This window comes from Hyperolius riggenbachi, chromosome 3 (assembly GCF_040937935.1).
Source record: "Hyperolius riggenbachi isolate aHypRig1 chromosome 3, aHypRig1.pri, whole genome shotgun sequence".
NCBI lineage: Eukaryota > Metazoa > Chordata > Amphibia > Anura > Hyperoliidae > Hyperolius > Hyperolius riggenbachi.
This window is the reverse complement of record NC_090648.1, coordinates 513176285-513197405: the sequence shown is the minus strand read 5'-3', so window position 1 is coordinate 513197405 and position 21121 is coordinate 513176285. Positions and strand designations below refer to the sequence as shown.

Here is a 21121-nt window from a genome sequence, read left to right as displayed (position 1 = left end):
GTTCTATTAAGATCGCCAGAGCGGCTGCGGGAGGGTTTTTTCTTTAATTAAAAAAAACAAAACAAAACTATTACATGCAGCCAACTGAAAGTTGGCTGCATGAAAGCCCACTAGAGGGCGCTCCTGACGCATACTTCTGATTGCCTCCGGCGATCAGAAGTAACAAGGAAGGCTGCAATGAGCAGCCTTCCTTGTTTTTCGCTTTCCTTGTAACCATGGCGATGAGCGGAGTGACGTCATCCGAAGTCCTGACGTCTGCCGCCACCGATCCAGCCCTTAGCGCTGGCCGGAACTGTTTGTTCCGGCTGCGCTGGGCTCGGGCGCTGCGGCGGCAATGAGGTAGCACACGCGGCTGGCAAAGTGCTGGCTGCGTGTGCTCCTTTTTATTTGAAACAAATCGGCACAGCAGGGCCTAAGTGGCACCCTCCGGCAGTAATGGACGAGCTGAGCTCGTCCAGACCGCTAAGGAGGATAGCAGTCTTTTCAGCTGCATGACAAATATAAAATATATTTTACATTTATTGGAGGAACCCCTCCCTTCCTTTCATATTGCCGGGACAGAATCCGGCAGACTGGTGGAGGAGATGAAAAACAAAACACAGGCTGCTACTGATGATGTCACAGGGGAGGTGATCTCGGCTTGTGTGAGATTTCACATAGACGACGCCCCTGTGAGGGAGGGTAGCTGATGACAAACACACCCATTATCTAAAACCTCCTACTAAGCTCAGAAGTAATGGCTGCCACCTGTATAACTCTACTTATGAAAAGAGAAGGGTGAAAAGCATGCTCTGAAATGCTCATAGGCTTGGAGTGTTTATTTAGCTTTGTATGTGTCAGAGTGGTGCAACTAAATATTTTGCATAAAAAAAAAAAAATGTTTGGTTTGGGTCCACTTGAAGTAAAAGGGATATGGCGGCCTCCCTATTTCCTTTTAAAACCTTCCCCATTTCTCTTCAGACTCCCCCTAAAACGAGGCCAATAAGGTCCCACATAGCTTTAATCCACCTTCTCTGATCGTTAAAAGTCAATTTGCTGCTTAACTAATTTCACAATGCATCTATATAGGTAAACTATTGTTAAGGCAGGAGAAGGACTTACTTCAGGGGCCAGAACGAAGGTTTGCATGAAGCGACGCATGGGCTGCCTGTTGTTGGAGAGCTCGCCCATTACTTGTACCACAACTCCGTCATTCAGCGTTGCGTGAGCGTCAACATGTCGGATCTTTGTTCGGCAGTCCTTAAAATTTAAGGACATCACTTTCTTATGTATATCCTGTAAACACAAAAAAAACCCCCACACTTTTAGTTCAAGCACAACACCCCCATCTCATATGAACGCCACAATTCGGCTTTACACATACAGGCTGCGGCAGGGGGAGTTAATTCATCCTTGTCGTCGCCTCTGGCCACTTTGCTCCACATCACTTCTATACTTCCTCCTTTGAAGGAGGAAGTAGTGGGGTGATGGAATACGATGTGGAGCAAAGCAGACAGAGGTGGTGACAAGGGTGAGTGAATCCCCCTGCCACGGCCTGTAGGTGGAAAAGCCTCCGTTTTGTCTGGAATCTGAATTGTGGAGCTTAACCTCACACCCTCACCAAACGAAGGAGTTAAAAGAGGACTCACCGCTTGGCCGTACACCGCGTCCGCAGGTTTCCCGTTGGAGTCCAGCCCGCCATGGACGTAAGAGGAGCTTTTCCCATAAAAGCTAAAAAGATAAACAAAACAAATTAAAAATATATATATAGCACATTCAGAAATGACTCGCTTGCATATTGTAGATCAGGGGCGTGAAACACAATCACGTAAGGGAAAAAAAGTCTGGGGTCAATTTTTTTTAGACAAAGCGGAATTGTCACCATAAAAATCAAATTTCAACAGCAACTGGTCTGAGCGTATTAAGTGATAAAGATGCTAATCCTGCATTCAAAACTTGAAAAAAACTTTTTCTGCTGTTATGGTTTATAGTTATTACATTAGGAGCACTGGCCCTAGTGCCAAACAGTTGAATGCTGGGGATTCTTTTTATGTATAATATATTCCTCCTCTTCCATTTATTTCCCTGCGTAGCTGCTTATCAGAAACACCCTCTGATTACTTTGTTTACAAGCAAGGCTGAGGTGACTGATTGGATGTGTGAATAAAAAAAAAAAAAAAAAAAAAAAAGACAGTGCAGTTGTTAGTATACACCTCAGTGGGAGTGTCTGAAGACTCTGGGAGGAGGGCAGCTAATGAATACACAATGAGCAAGAGAAAGGGGGGGGGGGGGGGGGGAGAGTCAGGGAGGATATGATGTCAGCATTAGCTTGGCCACTGCCTAGAATAGGATTTTCTGCTTTTCCTTTATAAAATTCACAGGAATCATTACGTGGATAACACAATACAATACATCTGTTATTTAAGTAGAGGTAGTATTTATCTACTTATATATGTGTTTTTTTATTTCTAGGTTAGCATGGGTGTCGCTTGTTCTTTAACATTTACTTAATCTCAATTAAGTGGTGTAACTATTGCGACTGTGGGAGGGCCCGGGAACTCACTTCTCCCCTTTCAGCATAGAAGCAACTTAATAGTTACCTGCTCCAGGTCTCCTCTGATTTTCCTGTCAGCCACACACACTATGCTGCACACCTCTGGCTCCTGAGGCATGTCACATGATTGGGGGGGAGCTGTGGAAGCAGAGCGTGCAGCTGCCAGGAGGAACAATGCAGTGCTGGAGCAGGTAATATTGCACTGCTGTGCTACCCTGCTATATGGGGAGAGGGTGATGGGGGCTTGTGTTTGTGCATGTGTGTTTGACCAGCCACATTGGGGGGGGGGGGGGGGGCTGTATCTAAAGAGGGGTTCCATGGGTTGTTGCAGCCCTTAGGCTCAAACTGACAAGGTTTCAACCAGAAACGCGGTCATCCTCTGGATGTGAAGGAGTGTACTGCTCTGTTACTGCTTACAATGATGCACATGTGAAGATTGAGGGCCGCATTCTGCCCGTGGGCCTCATGTTTGATACCTGTGCTCTAGAATATTGTACAGAAAACTTCCCAATGAATTATGCCTGATGTAATGCCACCTTCATAGCACTTTACACATATACATATCAGGAGTAATAAAAAGCGGTGTACATACCGGTGCAGGAAGTCCGGCGCTTGGTTCAGCAGCGTGTAGTACTGCCTGACAAATTCCCGCCCGACAAGCAACGGACTCGGTTTCTCCATCACCATTTCTTTGGTAAAATTAAGTCTGTTAAAAAGAACAACAAAAAAATTATATAGTTATTTCCAAATAGATCTACAAATAGGCAACATGTGCATAAAAAACAAAACAAAAAACCAAGTGCTTGCTGAACTTGTACTGAACTAAAACATCAACTCTAAAACTATGTACACAAACTCCCGATACAACTCATCTGGATCAGGACTCCGTGATTGGAGCGTCAGCTCTGGGCACAAGCTCATGCAGACATGTCCTATGTGACTATTACAGTACAGTGTACAGCGGAGAGAGTCCCGGAGGGCGGAGCAAGAAGGTAAACAATACACTGGATGGTTGAAGTCAATTAAGACATCACATGCGCTCTAAAATAGCACTTGGCTGTTCTTTAAACAATTATAAAACCACTCCGTTAGGCCTGAATGATCTGTGATCAATTGGAAGGTAACGTCAACTTCCAAAATGGTCAGCCTTAATCAGTTCCAGACCACGAGGATTAAAATCTACGCCCGATTTATGTCCGGTTATTCCTGCCAGGGGGCGTAGATTACAATTAGCCCCACAGCGCAGTCTCAGCGCTGTACCTGCTCCAGTGTGCTCACCAGAAACATTTTTCAGCCGGGTGGCATGAAAAAGTCGTTGGGTGGGGTGTGAGGGGGAAAAGCAGGGCCGGCACAACTCAGATGAAGCCTGAACCCCACTACAAAATGCTATCCGCAAATCGCAATCACTAGCGTTTTGTAAGCGATTTCATGAGCGTTCTTGGTAACGATTTTAAAAAGTGTAAGGTTTTTGCCAGCGATTAGCATTTTTCATTCTGATTGGTCCTTTCAATTAAATTTGTTTACAGTGTGCAGTAACTTCAAAACGCTAGCAAATCGCTCTGTGTAGGTTTTGACGAGCGATTATGCCAGCGTTTATATACTTTACATTGCAGAAACGCTAACGCTAAAATGCTGCATGTCCTGCGTTTTGTGATTTGGTAATCGCAATCACTCCAGTGGAATTTGGCCCGTCCATTAACATTAGCTGAGCGTTTAGGGAAATCGCTAGCGCTTTGAATCGCTCCCTAAACGCTCAGAAAATCGTTACAGTGGGTTCCAGCCCTGACTGCATAAGAGGAAGATGAGGAGGGGAGCTGATGACAGCCAGGTGCTCACCAATAAACACCGGAAACATCCAAGCAGCTTATATTGGGCAATATTCACAAAGCTTTTTCACTTGTTCTTTCTGCTCTATGTTACTTTAAGCTCCCAAAGAGCAAAAATAGAACGAAAAGTATATTGAAATGGAGTTAATTAGGAACAAAATTTGAGTGATTATTTTTCCGGTAAATGTGCTTAACCACTTAAACGACCAGCCAACGCCGATAGGCGGTGGCTGGTCGTTCGTGGATTTCCATGGAAATGGCCTCCTGTCAGTTCACGGCGGGGGGCTCCGTGAACAGCCTGCAGCCTCCAATCGCGGCTCACAGGCTAAATGTAAACACCCGGGGAAGAAATCCCGTGTTTACATCGCACGGCGCTGCTGTCACAGCAGCGCCTTAAAGGGGATCGGCGATTGATTGGCCGGGGATCGCCGGCCTCTGATGGGCTGAACACCCCCCCCCCCCCCCCCCCGCAAGGCACAAGCAGGCGGTGATCAGACCCCCCCAGCAGGACATCCCCCTAGTGGGAAAAAAGGTCAGTGTTTGCCCATTGTAAAATCTTGCCTCTCCCTGATTTACATTCTGACATTTATCACATGGTGACATTGTTACTACTGGCAGGTGATGTAGCTGCTGCATGCTTTTTTGGCAGTTGGTAAACAGCTGTAAATAGCTATTTCCCACGATGCAACAGGGTTCACAGACTGGAAACTGCCAGGAGTACGTACTCAAGAGTTTTTGTGGGAGGGGTTTCACCACAATATCAGTCATACAGCGCCCCCTGATGGTCTGTTTGTGAAAAGGAATAGATTTCTTATGTAAAAGGGGGCATCACCTACCGATTGGGATAAAGTTCAATTATTGGTCGGAGTTTCTCTTTAATATAAGCAACAAACACAAATAAAACTCAATCAGAAGCGATCAATAAGCAAGGTTCTGGGACAGCTGTAGACACTGGACTTTCAGCCATAACTTTATGCGCTTATACTCGCAGCAGCTTGCGCCATAAGAAACCACCAACAGCTGCATATACGGTATGTTACACTGTACACTTTAAAAGGCTTGCAGATTAGGATAGTCCCTTTAAAAAAAAAATTACCACTATCACAAATATTGTAACATTTAAACCATAAAAATACTGACTTTCCTCCTATGTTGCTGTCACTTACAGTAGGTAGTAGAAATCTGACAGAACCGACAGGCTTTGGACTAGTCCATCTCTTCATAGGGGGATTATCAGGGTTTTGTTTATTTTCAAAAGCACTAGGTGAATGGCAGTTGCTCCGTCCAACTGCCAAAAAAAACTGTGCAGCGTGCAGGGAGGCTGGCCAGCATCATTGTATAAATCCATTTCAGGGAATGTCTTTATAAACAAACGCCTTGCTGAGAATCCCCCATGAAGAGATGGACTAGTCCAAAGCCTGTCGGTTCTGTCATATTTCTACTACTTACTATAAGTGACAGCAATAAAGGAGAAAATTTATGGCTCATTTTACTCTGGAAGAAAGAAACATACTTCTTTGTATAGGTTTACATGTATTTTACATTGTACAATTTTTCGCGATCAAAAACTCAACAGGCAAGACTAGATGTCACCGGATGAAATCGTAATGTTGGCAGCGGTGAGATCTGATCTTTGATCAATGCTACACCTGCAGGAGGCCGCTAAATCCCCCAGCGCTTCATCAGCCAACCGGAACCATAATCTTGTGCAAGAATTCCAGCCTGATTTACTGAAGCATGCGGCCTCTGAGCCAGTCTCACCTCGGGCTATTCACAAGAAATAGCTGCAGCAGATGAAGCAAAGCAGGGCCTACCATAAATCACACTCCCTGGCAGGAGGGACTGTGTGTGTGAGCTCTGGACGGCCGGACACAGCTACAATCGGCTATAAGTCTGCACCTGCTGCTGCCATAGCATTCACCATCTGTTCTGACTCTGGAGAGAGCTGGCACATCTTAACCTGAGACCAGCAAAGTTCATAGGCAAACAGGCAGTTTGTTTCTGAAGCTCTGCAAATATTCTCTCTGCAAGACAATGAGTAATGGCTTCTGGTGTTACGGGCGCTGCACGGTTACCGTAAACAGTTACATGTAAACACACAAATACTCAGCATGGAGGATGAACTGGCCCTTGTGTACGTTAACAACGCAGACAACGCTATAGGGCGACTCGGCTAAAAGGAATCTGCCAGCGATCAAAATACCAGCTTCTGACGGAACTTTGCTTTATCCAACCGGTGGGGGATTAAAAAGCATACCATTCTATTCATTATGTTCTCTTGGGCCCCTCTGTGCTGTTTCTGCCACTCCCTGCTGCAATACTGGCTTGTAATTGCCAGTTTTAGACAGTGTTTACAAACAAAAGACATGGCTGCTAACCAGCACGTGATAGGCTGAGAGGAGCTCAGTCTGTGACTCACACAGAGCCTGCAGGGGGCGTGGAGAGGGTGTGTATAGCTTCTATCCTATCACAAGCAGACCAGCACATTCCAGCCTGAGTGCCTGAGGCCGACAAAGCCGTCAGAGGAAAGAAGATTAGATTATATAACAGAGATAATACAGCCACTGTGTAACACATTAGAACAGGTATAGGACCTTCTAGGATAGAAGAAATAAGGCTGAAAATGTTGTTACAGAGTCTCTTTAAAGCTAGGAATGCATGGCTCGATCACAGCCAGATAGGCCAAGCTGATCAATTCATCCCCTGATTGCAAGTCCCTCCAATACACCACAGTTCATGATGGACTCCTATCAGGCTCCTCCCCCTTTGTGTATCCACAGGCTAACCTTATCTGGCCCCTCCTCGCCCTTTGTGTAGCCACAGCCTAACCTTATCTGGCCCCTCCTTGCCCTTTGTGTAGCCACAACCTAACCTTGGCATGCGTGCAGAGACCAGAAAATGACAGGGTAGGGAGTAGTAAGTGGAAGAGCAACAAAAGTGGACAAATACTAGGAAGGAAAGCTTCTTAAAAAAATATCAGCTGGTGCCCAACTTAAAAGTAAACTGGAAGTGAAAAAAAAATTAACTTCAAGTCTGATACTAACCCAAGCAGAGGGAAGGTTCGAGATAGTAGAGCCTTCTGCCCATGCGGCCTGTCGAAGGGCTCTTTGGAACTATCTTGTGTCTCCAAGTTGTTCCGAGGACGAGTGAATGGCTGCTGCACGTGCACGGGGTAGGATGCACATTCGCAATGCACTCCCCCACGGAACTATTCAAGGACACGAGTGGTTCCTAGGAGCTGCAGGACCCAGCAGCTTTACCAGCTGTCAGCAGAGGAACAGGAAGGCTCTATACCATTTAGCCTTCCCTCCAGTGCTGCGGAGTCGGAGTTGAGGAATCAGAGCAATTTTAGGGTACCTGGAGTGGGTGGTTTCATAAACTGAGGCATTGGATGAGTTTTGTACCGACTCCACAGCCCTGCTTCCTTCTACTTGGGAAAGCATTAAACCTGAAGAGAAATTTTCACTTCACGTTTACTTTAAGTTTGTGCTGGCTCCAGGAAAAAAATAACGTACCTAGACACTAGATTCTTGCCAGTCAGCCCCAACCAAGAAGCCCTTCAGCTTGTGTGTGCGGCTATTCCTATCCACAAAGAAAGCTCTACGGTAGGCTAAAAAATGGCTGCCGATGCTCAGACTTTCCTGACTGTTCAAGGAGATAGTCTAACCATTTACTACGGTTGCCTGAATTTTATATAAAGGTGTCCCCCTCAGGTAGGCCAGGAGAAGCACTCAGTGAGACACGCTGCTACTGAAAGGCTATCTACAGCAGCAGCGGCTATTTATGGCAACTGAAAATAACTTCTGCTCACATTTCTAGAAGCTGCTACGTAATTCATGTCCAGCCAGGAGAAGCCAAGAGAGGGTGTCACTGCTTGCTACAGCTAGCCTAGAACAAGTGCCAGAGTCACTGCTTGCTACAGCTAGCCTAGAACAAGTGCCAGAGTCACTGCTTGCTACAGCTTGCCTAGAACAAGTGCCAGACTCACTGCTTGCTACAGCTTGCCTAGAACAAGTGCCAGACTCACTGCTTGCTACAGCTTGCCTAGAACAAGGGCCAGAGTCACTGCTTTCTACAGCTAGCCTAGACCAAGGGCCAGACTCACTGCTTGCTACAGCTAGCCTAGAACAAGTGCCAGAGTCACTGCTTGCTACAGCTAGCCTAGAACAAGTGCCAGAGTCACTGCTTGCTACAGCTAGCCTAGAACACGTGCCAGAGCCACTGCTTGCTACAGCTAGCCTAGACCAAGGGCCAGAGTCACTGCTTGCTACAGCTAGCCTAGAACAAGTGCCAGAGTCACTGCTTGCTACAGCTAGCCTAGAACAAGTGCCAGAGTCACTGCTTTCTACAGCTAGCCTAGAACAAGTGCCAGAGTCACTGCTTGCTACAGCCAGCCTAGAACAAGTGCCAGAGTCACTGCTTGCTACAGCTAGCCTAGAACAAGGGCCAGAGTCACTGCTTGCTACAGCTAGCCTAGAACAAGGGCCAGACTCACTGCTTGCTACAGCTAGCCTAGAACAAGGGCCAGACTCACTGCTTTCTACAGCTAGCCTAGAACAAGTGCCAGAGTCACTGCTTGCTACAGCTAGCCTAGAACAAGTGCCAGAGTCACTGCTTGCTACAGCTAGCCTAGAACAAGTGCCAGAGTCACTGCTTGCTACAGCTAGCCTAGAACAAGTGCCAGAGTCAATGCTTGCTACAGCTAGCCTAGAACAAGTGCCAGAGCCACTGCTTGCTACAGCTAGCCTAGAACAAGTGCCAGAGCCACTGCTTGCTACAGCTAGCCTAGAACAAGGGCCAGAGCCACTGCTTGCTACAGCTAGCCTAGAACAAGGGCCAGAGTCACTGCTTGCTACAGCTAGCCTAGACCAAGGGCCAGACTCACTGCTTGCTACAGCTTGCCTAGAACAAGGGCCAGACTCACTGCTTGCTACAACTAGCCTAGAACAAGTGTGAGGGGACACTGGGACAGCCCAAATACACCACTACAGTCTTCCAAGACAAACCGGGGGGGGGGGGGGGGGGGGAGGAGGCTGCAGTACTGTCCCAATCACACCAGAAACAAGCATGCAGCTAATCTTGTCAGATCTGACAATAATGTTAAAAACACCTGATCTGCTGCATGCTTGTTCAGAGTCTATGGCTACATGCATTAGAGGCAGAGGATCAGCAGGACTGCCAGGCAACTGGTATTGCTTAAAAGGAAATAAATTTAGCAGCCTCCACATAACTCAGTTCAGTTGCCCTTTAAGCTGCCATAGCTTTGGATGTCTGTGTGTAATCATGGCTAAAGTGCCACCTCTGACCAGCTGAAAAAAGGCGCCCACAGGCCTTTTAGCAATCGTAAAAAGAAGACCCCACAATTGTCAACAATGACCTCACTATGCATTAAGCGGGCCATACACTGGCCCGATTTGCCGCCGTTTCGACAGCAGATCCGATCACTGGGATCGAATCTGCTGCCAATCGTTCGCACTACACGCCGAATTTCGATCCATTTCGTCCGATCCCGTCGATCGCTCCGTGCGGAAAATTACTGTCGATCGCCCACGGGTAGGGAGCGCGTCGCTAGCGGCGTTCGAGTGCCCGACGCAATAGAGCGGCAATACATTACCTGCTCCGCCGGCGTGACTGCCCCCGGTCACCGCTGCTCCGTCTCCGCTCTGGTCTCCGGCATGCTTCAGTTCCTCCTGCCCGGCAGGAAGTTTCAACGGTAGAGGGCGCTCTACTGTTTAAACTTCCTGCCGGGCAGGAAGAAGTAAAGCATGTCGGACCTGGAAACCAGAGCGGAGACGGAGCAGCGGTGACCGGGGGCAGTCACGCCGGCGGAGCAGGTAATGTATGCGGCGGGGGAGGGGAGCGGCGGCGGCAGCACCACCACCACAACAGATTGTGAACGGTTTCAGTCTGAAATCGATTCACAATCTGTTTGCAGTAAAGGCAGCCATACGATCCCTCTCTGATCAGATTCGATCAGAGAGGGATCTATCTGTTGGTCGAATCTGATGGCAAATCGACCAGTGTATGGCTACCTTTAGGCTGGTTTCACACCAGGACGTTGCGTTAAGGGGACGTTATGGTCGCATAACATGCCCCTAACACAACGCCTGGTGCTCCCTGCTTTGGACGTCAGAGTGAGCCGCGTTGTGCAGCTCACTCTGGCGTCCGTGATGCGTACTCTTGGACGCATGCGGCATCACGTGGTCCCGCCCGGCCAATCGTCGCACAGAGCGGCGCTCCTGGAAGTAAACACTGCACGTCACTGAGTGCAGTGATTATTAATTAGCCATGTGCCCGGCCGCTCTCCGCTCCTCCCCAATGTTACTGAGCATGTGCAAGCAGTCTAACGCAGCTCTGCTGCTTATAAAGTACTGCATGCAGTACGTTGTCTTATGGCGCAGCGTTACACTGTAACGCAACGTGGGCACTGTGAACAGCCCATTGATTTTTCATTGCTGTGCGGTGGGGCTGCGTTACAGGCTGCTCTAACGTGCGCCTGTAACGTCCCACTGTGAAAGCAGCCTTAGGGATGACCCTGCACTCCAGATCTCTCACCAATGCACCAGGGCAGCTGTACATAAACTAGATTATCAGCAAAGATTGCTCAGACCACTTCTAGTGTGTGTACAAGGCTTAAAATATAGAACGAAAAGATAATTTAGACTCACTTGAGGTTTATCACTTTCTAAACAATTCTATGCACTCGTTAAAGAGTTATGCTACATACACACTTGAAAGATAAATGAAAGCTATCTGACCAATTTTACCCCCTTCCATGTAGTATGAGAGCCACACCTACACAGTCTATTCTATGGAGCTGCACTCCCCATCAGACAGAAATCTTACCCCCTTCCATGTAGTATGAGAGCCACACCTACACAGTCTATTCTATGGAGCTGAACTCTCCATCAGACAGAAATCTTTGCAAGATGCTGCACACACAGATGCTGTACACATGCAACAGATCAGTATCTGCAAAAGATCTGTTCCTGTAAAATGCATTCATAAGGTGCGTACACACGCCGGACTGGAGGCAACAACGGGTCGTTACCTCCCGCTGGGTGGGCGTGCCAACGACAGCCCGGCGGATCGCTCAGAAGCAGCTGTATCAGTCCGCCGACAGTGCGTACACACGCCGGACTGTCGTTGGCACGCCCACCCAGCGGGAGGTAACGACGGACCCGTCGTTGCCTCCAGTCCGGCGCGTGTACGCACCTCTAGTCTATGATATCTGCAGATCCTCATACACACCTTGTTTAACAGACATTCATCTGCAGATCACATCCACCAGGATGGATCGTCAGATATGCAGATGAAGGCCTGTTAAACAAGGAGCGTATGAGGATCTGCAGATATAGACTATGAATGCATTTTGCAGGAACAGATCTTTAGTGTGCAGCATCTTGCAAAGATTTTTATCTGATGGGGAGTTCAGCTCCATAGAATAGACTGTGTAGGTATGGCTCTCATTCTACATGGAGGGTGGTAAGATTTCTGTCTGATGGGGAGTTCAGCTCCATAGAATAGACTGTGTAGGTATGGCTCTCATAATACATGGAAGGGGGTAACATTGGTCTAAGCTCTTTCATTTATCTTTCAAGTGTGTACACACCATAACTGTCGGGCATAAAATATTCTCTCTTTTTACCTGGTAAACAAGTAATAAGGATACTAACCAGGCAATCCAAAAGTTAAAATCACTATTACTTTTCTTGTTGATAAATGATCATTCCCCAGTTTACCTGACTTATGTGTTACACACAAAATTTGGTACACAGAAAGGAAGCAGGGCATGCTGGGTTGTCCTTTTTTTCTTCTCTATTTCCCATCAGATGTAACTAATGCAGCCTGATTGGCTGAAGCCTCTTTCCCTCCTGTTTTCCCCTCCCACACCTCCGTTCCTCTCTGATTGGCCAATATTTCTCATGCTGACACAATGCACTGTCTATAGTGGAAGGCGGGCAATGCATACACAATCAGGCAGAGGAGAGCAAGGGAGGAAATGACATCAGGATTGGCTTCAAAATAGCCACAGTTATGGGAAATGCTAAGAAGGATTTTCTCTTTTTTTTTTACTATAGAAAAATCACAAAAATCAAAAGACAAGACAAGACAAGACAAATAACATTTATATCGCGCTTTTCTCCTGGCGGACTCAAAGCGCCAGAGCTGCAGCCACTAGGACGCGCTCTATAGGCAGTAGCAGTGTTAGGGAGACTTGCCTAAGGTCTCCTACTGAATAGGTGCTGACTTACTGAACAGGCAGAGCCGAGATTCGAACCCAGGTCTCCTGTGTCAGAGGCAGAGCCCTTAACCATTACACCATCCAGCCACAACGTGGACAGTGCAGTGTTTTTTTTTTTCTGAGATAGTATGACTGAAAGTTACTCATTAACCTCTGTGCAATGAAGGTGTACGTTATTAATAACCTACAATAAACTCAGTGGATAGTGCTGAGATAAACCAGATGGAGAAGAGTAGGAAAATCAGTGAGATGTACATTTCCAAGTTCATGCAGCATTAGGTAAGTGTGAATGCACATTTATGCAGCTGGAAAATGGACCAATCAAGTTCAACCAATGTTTAAATTAATTGGTCCACTTTTAAGCTGCATACATTAACTGGGAAAGATTTGCATTTCATAGATCACCCCTAGAGAAGTGAAGTGAACTGAGCTCAAGTCACTTTTACTTCTAATTTTGCCCTCTTGGCTGATGGTTAGGTCACACACACACACCAAATTTGTCAAAACAGTACCGATTATGTATCTGAGACAAAAGGGAGGAACGGAGTACCTTATTTACTCTCGTATAAGCCTAATTTTTCAGCACAAAAAATGCACTGAAAAGTTACACCCCCCGGCTTATACCCGAGTCAGTGGAGCAGAACAGAGGGTGGAGCAGGTTTTGTTACTGGCGGAGCGTAAGGATTGTGCACTAGTGATCCTGCTCTTGCCAGCTGGCTCCCTGCTGTGCCCGTCCCCCACCCCCACAGCCCCTGCAACATAGTGTGCAGAGTGCACCGCTCAACACTACCTGTGTCCCCCGGCTTGTGAAGCGAAGCGTGCAAGAAACCTGTCAGCAGTGCAATGATTGGGGATTCTTCCTGTGACAATCGCTGTCTCAGATCTATGACGCCATCGAGTGGCATCTTGAGACACAGCTGTATGATCCTTGGGGCACATCTGGCTAAAAGGAGGGGGGGGGGATGACTTATACTGGGGGCACACCTGGCTATGGCGAGGGGGGGATGACTTGTACTGGAGGCACACCTGGCTATAGGGAGGGGGCTAATGTGCACTGGGGGCACATTTGGGTATAGGGAGGGGGCTAACGTGCACTGGGGGGCACATCAGGCTATAGGGAGGGGGCCAACGTGCACTGGGGGAACATCAGGCTAATGTAGGTGGCTATATTGGGGAGGGGCTTATACACAAGTCAATCACTTTTTCCTGGTTTCTGAGGGAAAAGTGGGTGCCTCAGCTTATACATGGGTTGGTTTATATGCAAGTATATACGGAATTACTTACCAGGGGCTTCCCCCAGTGCCCTGTAGTGCATCTGCTCTCTGCCCATCCTCTAGGTCTCCTCCATTTTGCCGTTGACCGCTCTATACAGGCCATGGCTGGGCTTAGTTGCTCAATACTACGCATGCCCTGACCCAGCTGCCTGCAGCACCCAAACGCACTCTGTGCATGTGCAGTTCCATAAAACTAACCACACCTGCGCAGAACACTCAGCCATGGGAGCGCATTCAGGTGATGCATTCAGCCGGGACTACACACGCGCAATAGACCACGAATCAGCTGAGTCAGGGACTTAAAGCTAGCCATACATCTAGATGGGCAGATTCAAGAGAAAAATCTCTCCCTGATCGAATCTGATTAGAGAGATCTGTCAGCTGCCCATACACCACAGGCCGATTCCGAATTGGATTTCAGCATGAAATCTCTCAGGAATTGGCCAAGCCCGTTGCCTCGCTTCTGCTCCCCTGTGTATGTACATGTATATGCATTTATACATTACCTGTCCTGTGTCCATCTTCAAATCCGCCGCTCTTCCCTATACACAACGGCCAGCGTAGCATGTGACCTCATATATGCGTGCTGGCAGCGTGTATGGAAAGTGTAGCGGCAGGTTCAGAGGAGGACTGGCACTGCGACACAGGGCAGGTGATGTATAAATGCACATATACACGTACATAAACGGCACCGGGAGTTAAGTCGTTTGTCCCGATATCACTATGCACCCAACCGACCACGATGGCTCAACATCTTGCAGCATGTCCGATCGACTAATTCAACCGATTTTGGCCCAAAATTGGTCACATTGTCACTTGGGCATGCACTTGGCACAGATTTTCATCCAATTCGATAATAATTAGATGGTCGATCAGCCACCAAGTCGCCTGAAGTATGGCCACCTTCACAGGTCTGTCTATGGAGGGGACCGGGAGCAGAGGGACTGCAGGGGCTGGAGGAAACCACAGGTAAGAGAATATCCTTTCATCTCAGGTTTACTGTAAAGGTGGCCATACACTGGTCGATTTGCCATCAGATCAACCAACAGATAGATCCCTCTGTGATCGAATCTAATCAGAGAGGGATCGTATGGCTGCCGTTACTGCAAACAGATTGTGAATCGATTTCAGCATGAAACTGATCAATCTGTGGAGCTGCCGCCGCCCCCCGCCAGCTGTACATTACCTGCTCCAGCCAGCACAAGTCCCCCTCTGTCCCCGCTACTCCTCCTGCTGGGCTCAGAGTCCGGCAGGCTTCACTTATTTCTGTCCGGGGAAGTTTAAACAGTAGAGGGCACTACACTGTTTAAACGTCTTTTCGGGACAAGAAGTTAGTGAAGCCTGCCAGAACCCAGTTGAGAAGGAGCAGCGGGGACAGAGGGGGACTCGCGCCAGCCGGAGCAGGTAATGCATTACCGCTAATGTCGGTTGTCGGGTATACGTACACCGCTATCGACGCACTCCCGACCCGCTGGCGATCGAGCGAAATATTCCGCAAGGACCCATCGACAGGAACGATTGATTTCGGATGAAAATCGATCGTTCTGTCAGCGTTTGCGCAACGATTTAACAACAGATTCGATCACAGTCATCGAATCTGCTGTATATCAGGGGGAAAATCAGGTGTATGGGCCCCTTAAGCAGGTGGTGTTTGTTGACTACAAGTGCTAGAGATGAACCAATCAGCCTTTCCTGGAACGGAGGCCGCATTCACAGTGGGACGTTGCGGAGCTGCATTATAGTCTTATAACGCAGCTAATCGCACTGCAACGATAATCCTATGGGACGTAAACAGTGCTACATTAGAGCGGCATTGTAGCGTTATGATAGCGCAGAGCATTACCTCTATAAGCACATGTTACCAGGTACAGGAAAGCATACTTTTAATTTCCTGTATGCAGTGTTAATGTGTGTTACCACCGTTTTTAGCGTTGTAATGCTGCGTTGTGACTTTAACCACGCATTACCACGCAACATCCCACTGTGAATATGCCCTGAAACTTTGCACAGTGCTAACTGGATTTAGAGACTCCCAAGTTTGATCAACTAAGCTGCCAGGTAATCAATGGGTTCCAAACCTTATTCATGCCCCATATAAAGCTGGAGATGCCAGACTAAACCCAGAATAGCAGCACTGTGGCCCAATAGACAACACTCACAGTGCTAGGGTCACAGGTTCAAATCTAGCCCAAGCCAATATCTGCATGATCTGTATTCAATGTGAGAAATGACCAAAACAAGACCACTGCAAGGCCTGGTTCACACTGCAAGAGCTTTGTTTGTAGCACTAGCGATTTTAAAATCTCTCTCTAATGCAATGCTATAGGGGATTTATATAAAATCACATTGCTCAAGTGAGAACAAACTCATAGCATTACATTAGCAAATCACGAGCGCTTAGAGAAAGCTCTTACAGTGTAATCCAGTCCTAGGGGCTCTTTTCCACTATGAAATGTGATTGCGTTTGCGATCGCGTTTCAATTTCCACCATGTGACTGATTTACTATACTCATAGTACAGCTCAATCGCATACAAAACGACGATTGCGCTTTAACAAAAATCTCATCGCAATCGGATCACACTAATGGAAATTGCTGCTGCAGTTCCCATTAGTTTTACATACCTTGCGATTTGCTATCAGAATCGTATTGCAAATCGCAGGGTAGTGGAAAAAGGCCCTAAGAACCAAAGCAACCTCTTTAGAAAAGCCAGACCTGCCTGTAGTATGAACTGGCCTCCTGAAACACAATGGCGTTCCCAAGCATATTGCTAGAGCTGCAAAACTGCCACTAAATACCATGAATAACTTGCTAGCAATGAGGGCCAATTTCAAACTCCAGCTTTGTGGGCGTGCTTGTGAACACACCATGCATTTGATCTTACCGTAGTTTTCCTTTACACGTATGGGCATGAACCGGTAAAGAAAAACCTCAAACCCTCAACACGAAGACTCTGTAACATGGATTTCAATAGAGAAATGATATCTGCATGTAATCTAAATTATTATATAAATTTAAACCTCAAACACTATTGAAAAGGAGGTGGAAGGCCACCACCCACACACCTCAAAGGCTACGGTTATACCGATAATTGGGTAGGGAATAAATTACCAAGTAGGGGGCTTCGGTGCACGACGCTAAGCAACGGGACCAGGCACCCCATAGCAGCAATGTAATGCTGCGCGGGGCGCGTAAAGGTAATTCAGGGGTCCAAAGGTTGCGGGACCCCAAATTACATCTCCCTCCAAGGTGTATAGTATTTAATATCGTTGGGGAGTTTTGCGGCAGACGGTGTCAGTTCCCACAGATGGCGGCTGGAGTGTGGTTCGCACAGATGGCCGCTGGATACCGGGGTCCGGTTCCCACAGACGGCCGCTGGGGTCCGGTTCCCACAGACCGCCGCTGGGGTCCGGTTCCCACAGACCGCCGCTGGGGTCCGGTTCCCACAGACCGCCGCTGGGGTCCGGTTCCCACAGACCGCCGCTGGGGTCCGGTTCCCACAGACCGCCGCTGGGGTCCGGTTCCCACAGACCGCCGCTGGGGTCCCTCCCCCTCAGCGGAGATTGGTCTCGTATTGAAATGAATGAGCGCGTTCGGCTCGCGACATTTACTGAGGCGCTGCAGTCAATAAGTCTCCAATTGACTGCGGCGCCTCAGTAAATGTCGCAAGCCGAACAGCGCATTTCCTAAAGTCGGCGACGTTTGCGGTTACGTTACTCTGCTGGGGCTCACAACGCGACAGCGAATGAAAGCTGAACGACGCACGGTCGCAGAAAAGCGTTGAGACGCGACGATCCGTGCGTAAATCGCCCCTGGCAGAGATTCATCATACAGAGACCCAGAGATGGACAATAGAGGCCGGGATCACCTGCCTGAGCTCTGCTCATTACTGCACACGATTATAATGCTATTCAGCGCCGCCCCTCCCCCACCCTGATAAATCCCGGCGCGGGGACCAGAGCTCCGCACCCTCCACCCTCTCCTCACCACAAGCCCCGCTCACCTCGCGACGGTCCGGCTGGGGGCGGGCTCTGCGCTCCGGAGCAGCCTAGGATGACTTCACACACAGGATCGGGATAGAAAGCGTGCTCGGGCAGCCGGCTACATATAACCGCTCACAGCCTACCCTGCTGATCCGCTTCAGCCAATCGCTGAGCGCGTCTCAGGAGCCTCGGAAGCCGATTGGCGCAGCTCCGCCCGCGGGGCGTGGACTGCCCGAGAGTGACGGGCGCCCGGGCCAATGGCGCGGCAGGACGGTCTCCGCGGGCGGGGCGAAAAGGGGAAACGACCGCAAGCCGAAGCCCAATGGGAATCAGGGAGACATCGCGGAGGGGCGGGGCCGGCAGGAATCTCTGCCGCTCCCCAGAAAGCTCGAGCGTGATTGGCTGGCGGGAGGCTTTTCCGCTCTGAGCTAGTGTGGTTGCGAAGAGAAAGGGGCCCCTGCGAGAGGGGACGGGAAACCCCGGGGTGAGCAGAAAGAGAGGCGGGAAAAGGGCGGGCGAGCCAATCAGTGCGCGCCGACCGAGGTGATTGATGGGAAGAGAAAGTGCTTCTTAAAGCGGCAGTGACCCCTTTTCATTAGCAGCTGCAGAGCTCATCCAGCAGCTGTGCTTCCCCAGTGTCACCCCCTGCTGGAAGGGGGAGGCTGCATCACCTGCTGGAGGGGGAGGCTGCAGTGTCTGATCACCTGCTGGATTGGGAGCTCCCAAATGTCCTTCTTTCTCCGTCATTTGTCCCTATTTCTATGTAAATATATGTATTTCTGTACTATAATGTGTTTAATTGACTCTAAACTTTATTCACATGCTTAAGTATTCAGCCCCCTTGAAATTTTCCACATTACTGCCACAAACATGAATCAATTTTATTGGAATTCCACATGAAAGCCCAATACAAAGTGGTGTACATGTGGAAGTGGAATGAAAATCATACATTATTATTATTATTATTATTATTATTTATTATTTATTGTATTTATAAAGTGCCAACATATTGTGCAGCGCTGGACAATAAATATATACAAGTATGACAGACATAAGGTTATACACATAGAACAAAGTTATACATGCAAATTGTGCAAAATACATGATCATGCAATATGGGCTGGTTAGGTAGGCCCAGTAATACATCATTCCAAACATTTTTTACAAATCAATAACTGCAAAGTGGGGTGTGCATAATTATTCAGCCCCCTTTGGACTGAGTTTAGTCAATAGTCAGGTGCCTATAGACATTGCCTGATGAGTGCTAATGACTAAATAGAGTGCACCTGTGTGTAATCTAACGTCAATACAAATACAGCTGCTCTGTGAGGGCCTCAGAGGTTGTCTAAAAGATTATTGGGAGCAACAACACCATGAAGTCCAAAGAACACACCAGACAGGTCAGGGATAAAGTTATTGAGAATTTTAAAGCAGGCTTAGGCTACAAAAAGATTTTCAAAGCCTTGAACATCCCACAGAGCACTGTTCAAGCGATCATTCAGAAATGGGAGGAGTATGGCACAACTGTACACCTACCAAGACAAGGCCATCCACCTAAACTCACAGGCCGAACAAGGAGAGCGCTGATCAGAAATGCAGTCAAGAGGCCCATGGTGACTCTGGACGAGCTGCAGAGATCTACAGCTCAGGTGGGGGAATCTGTCCATAGGACAACTATTAGTTGTGCACTGTACAAAGTTGGCCTTTATGGAAGAGTGGCGAGAAGAAAGCCATTGTTAACAGAAAAGCATAAGAAGTCCCGTTTGCAGTTTGCCACAAGCCATGTGGGGGACACAGCAAACATGTGGAAGAAGGTGCTCTGGTCAGATGAGACCAAAATGGAACTTTTTTGGCCAAAATGCAAAACGCTATGTGTGGCGGAAAACTAACACTGCACATCACTCTGAACACACCATCCCCACTGTCAGTAATGGTGGTGGCAGCATCATGCTCGGGGGGTGCATCTCTTCAGCAGGGACAGGGAAGCTGGTCAGAGTTGATGGGAAGATAGATGGAGCCAAATACAGGGCAAACTTGGAAGAAAACCTCTTGGAGTCTGCAAAAGACTTGAGACTAGGGCAGAGGTTCACCTTCCAGCAGGACAATGACCCTAAACATAAAGCCAGAGCAACAATGGAATGGTTTAAAACAAAACATATCCATGTGTTAGAATGGCCCAGTCAAAGTGCAGATCTAAATCCAATCGAAAATCTGTGGCAAGATCTGAAAACTGCTGTCCACAAACCCTGTCCATCTAATCTGACTGATCTGGAGCTGTTTTGCAAAGAAGAATGGGCAAGGATTTCAGTCTCCAGATGTGCAAAGCTGGTAGAGACATACCCTAAAAGACTGGCAGCTGTAATTGCAGCAAAAGGTGGTTCTACAAAGTTTTGACTAAGGGGGCTAAATAATTACGCACACCCCACCTTGCAGTTATTGATTTGTAAAAAATGTTTGGAATCATGTATGATTTTTGTTCCACTTCTCACGTGTACACCACTTTGTATTAGTCTTTCACATGGCATTCCAAAAAAATTGATTCAGGTTTGTGGCAGTAATGTGACAAAATGTGGAAAAATTCAAGGGGGCCAAATACTTTTGCAAGCCACGGTATTTCTTATTTTGAAATGTTAACATGAAAGAAACTGAACCAGGATAGGAAGGCCCAGTTTGGTTTTAGTTATAAAACATATTTTTCTTATGAAATTTTTGTGGTATGCGTGACTAGGGGTGTGCTGGTGGCGTGATCAGGGGTGTGGCTTAAATGTCCCTCTTTCTCATCTCAAAAAGTTGGGAGGTATGTGGAGGGGGAGGCTGCAGCGTCTGCCCGCCTGCTGGAGGAAGAGGCTGCAGCGTCTGACCACCCGCCGGAGGGGGAGGCTGCAGCGTCTGACCACCCGCCGGAGGGGGAGGCTGCAGCGTCTGACCACCCGCCGGAGGGGGAGGCTGCAGCGTCTGACCACCCGCCGGAGGGGGAGGCTGCAGCGTCTGACCACCCGCCGGAGGGGGAGGCTGCAGCGTCTGACCACCCGCCGGAGGGGGAGGCTGCAGCGTCTGACCACCCGCCGGAGGGGGAGGCTGCAGCGTCTGACCACCCGCCGGAGGGGGAGGCTGCAGCGTCTGACCACCCGCCGGAGGGGGAGGCTGCAGCGTCTGACCACCCGCCGGAGGGGGAGGCTGCAGCGTCTGACCACCCGCCGGAGGGGGAGGCTGCAGCGTCTGACCACCCGCCGGAGGGGGAGGCTGCAGCGTCTGATCACC

The 21121-nt window shown here is 48.4% G+C and overlaps 1 protein-coding gene across 2 annotated transcripts in view; it reads right to left on the bottom strand.

Annotated features, from left to right (window-relative positions):
- G3BP1 (G3BP stress granule assembly factor 1) overlaps nucleotides 1-21121 on the bottom strand; it is a 46773-nt gene that overhangs the window by 12045 nt on the left and 13607 nt on the right. The window contains exons 1-4 of one of the 2 annotated variants that reach the window (XM_068278397.1): nucleotides 17881-18012; nucleotides 3126-3239; nucleotides 1629-1710; nucleotides 1102-1275 (exon numbers count right to left, since the gene is read on the bottom strand). In XM_068278397.1, the coding sequence (XP_068134498.1) occupies nucleotides 1102-1275; nucleotides 1629-1710; nucleotides 3126-3220 (351 nt within the window). In that variant the 5' untranslated portion in view covers nucleotides 3221-3239; nucleotides 17881-18012. Of the gene's footprint in view, nucleotides 1-1101; nucleotides 1276-1628; nucleotides 1711-3125; nucleotides 3240-17880; nucleotides 18013-21121 lie in introns of those variants that run through there. The other variant, XM_068278396.1, reaches the window with a different exon arrangement.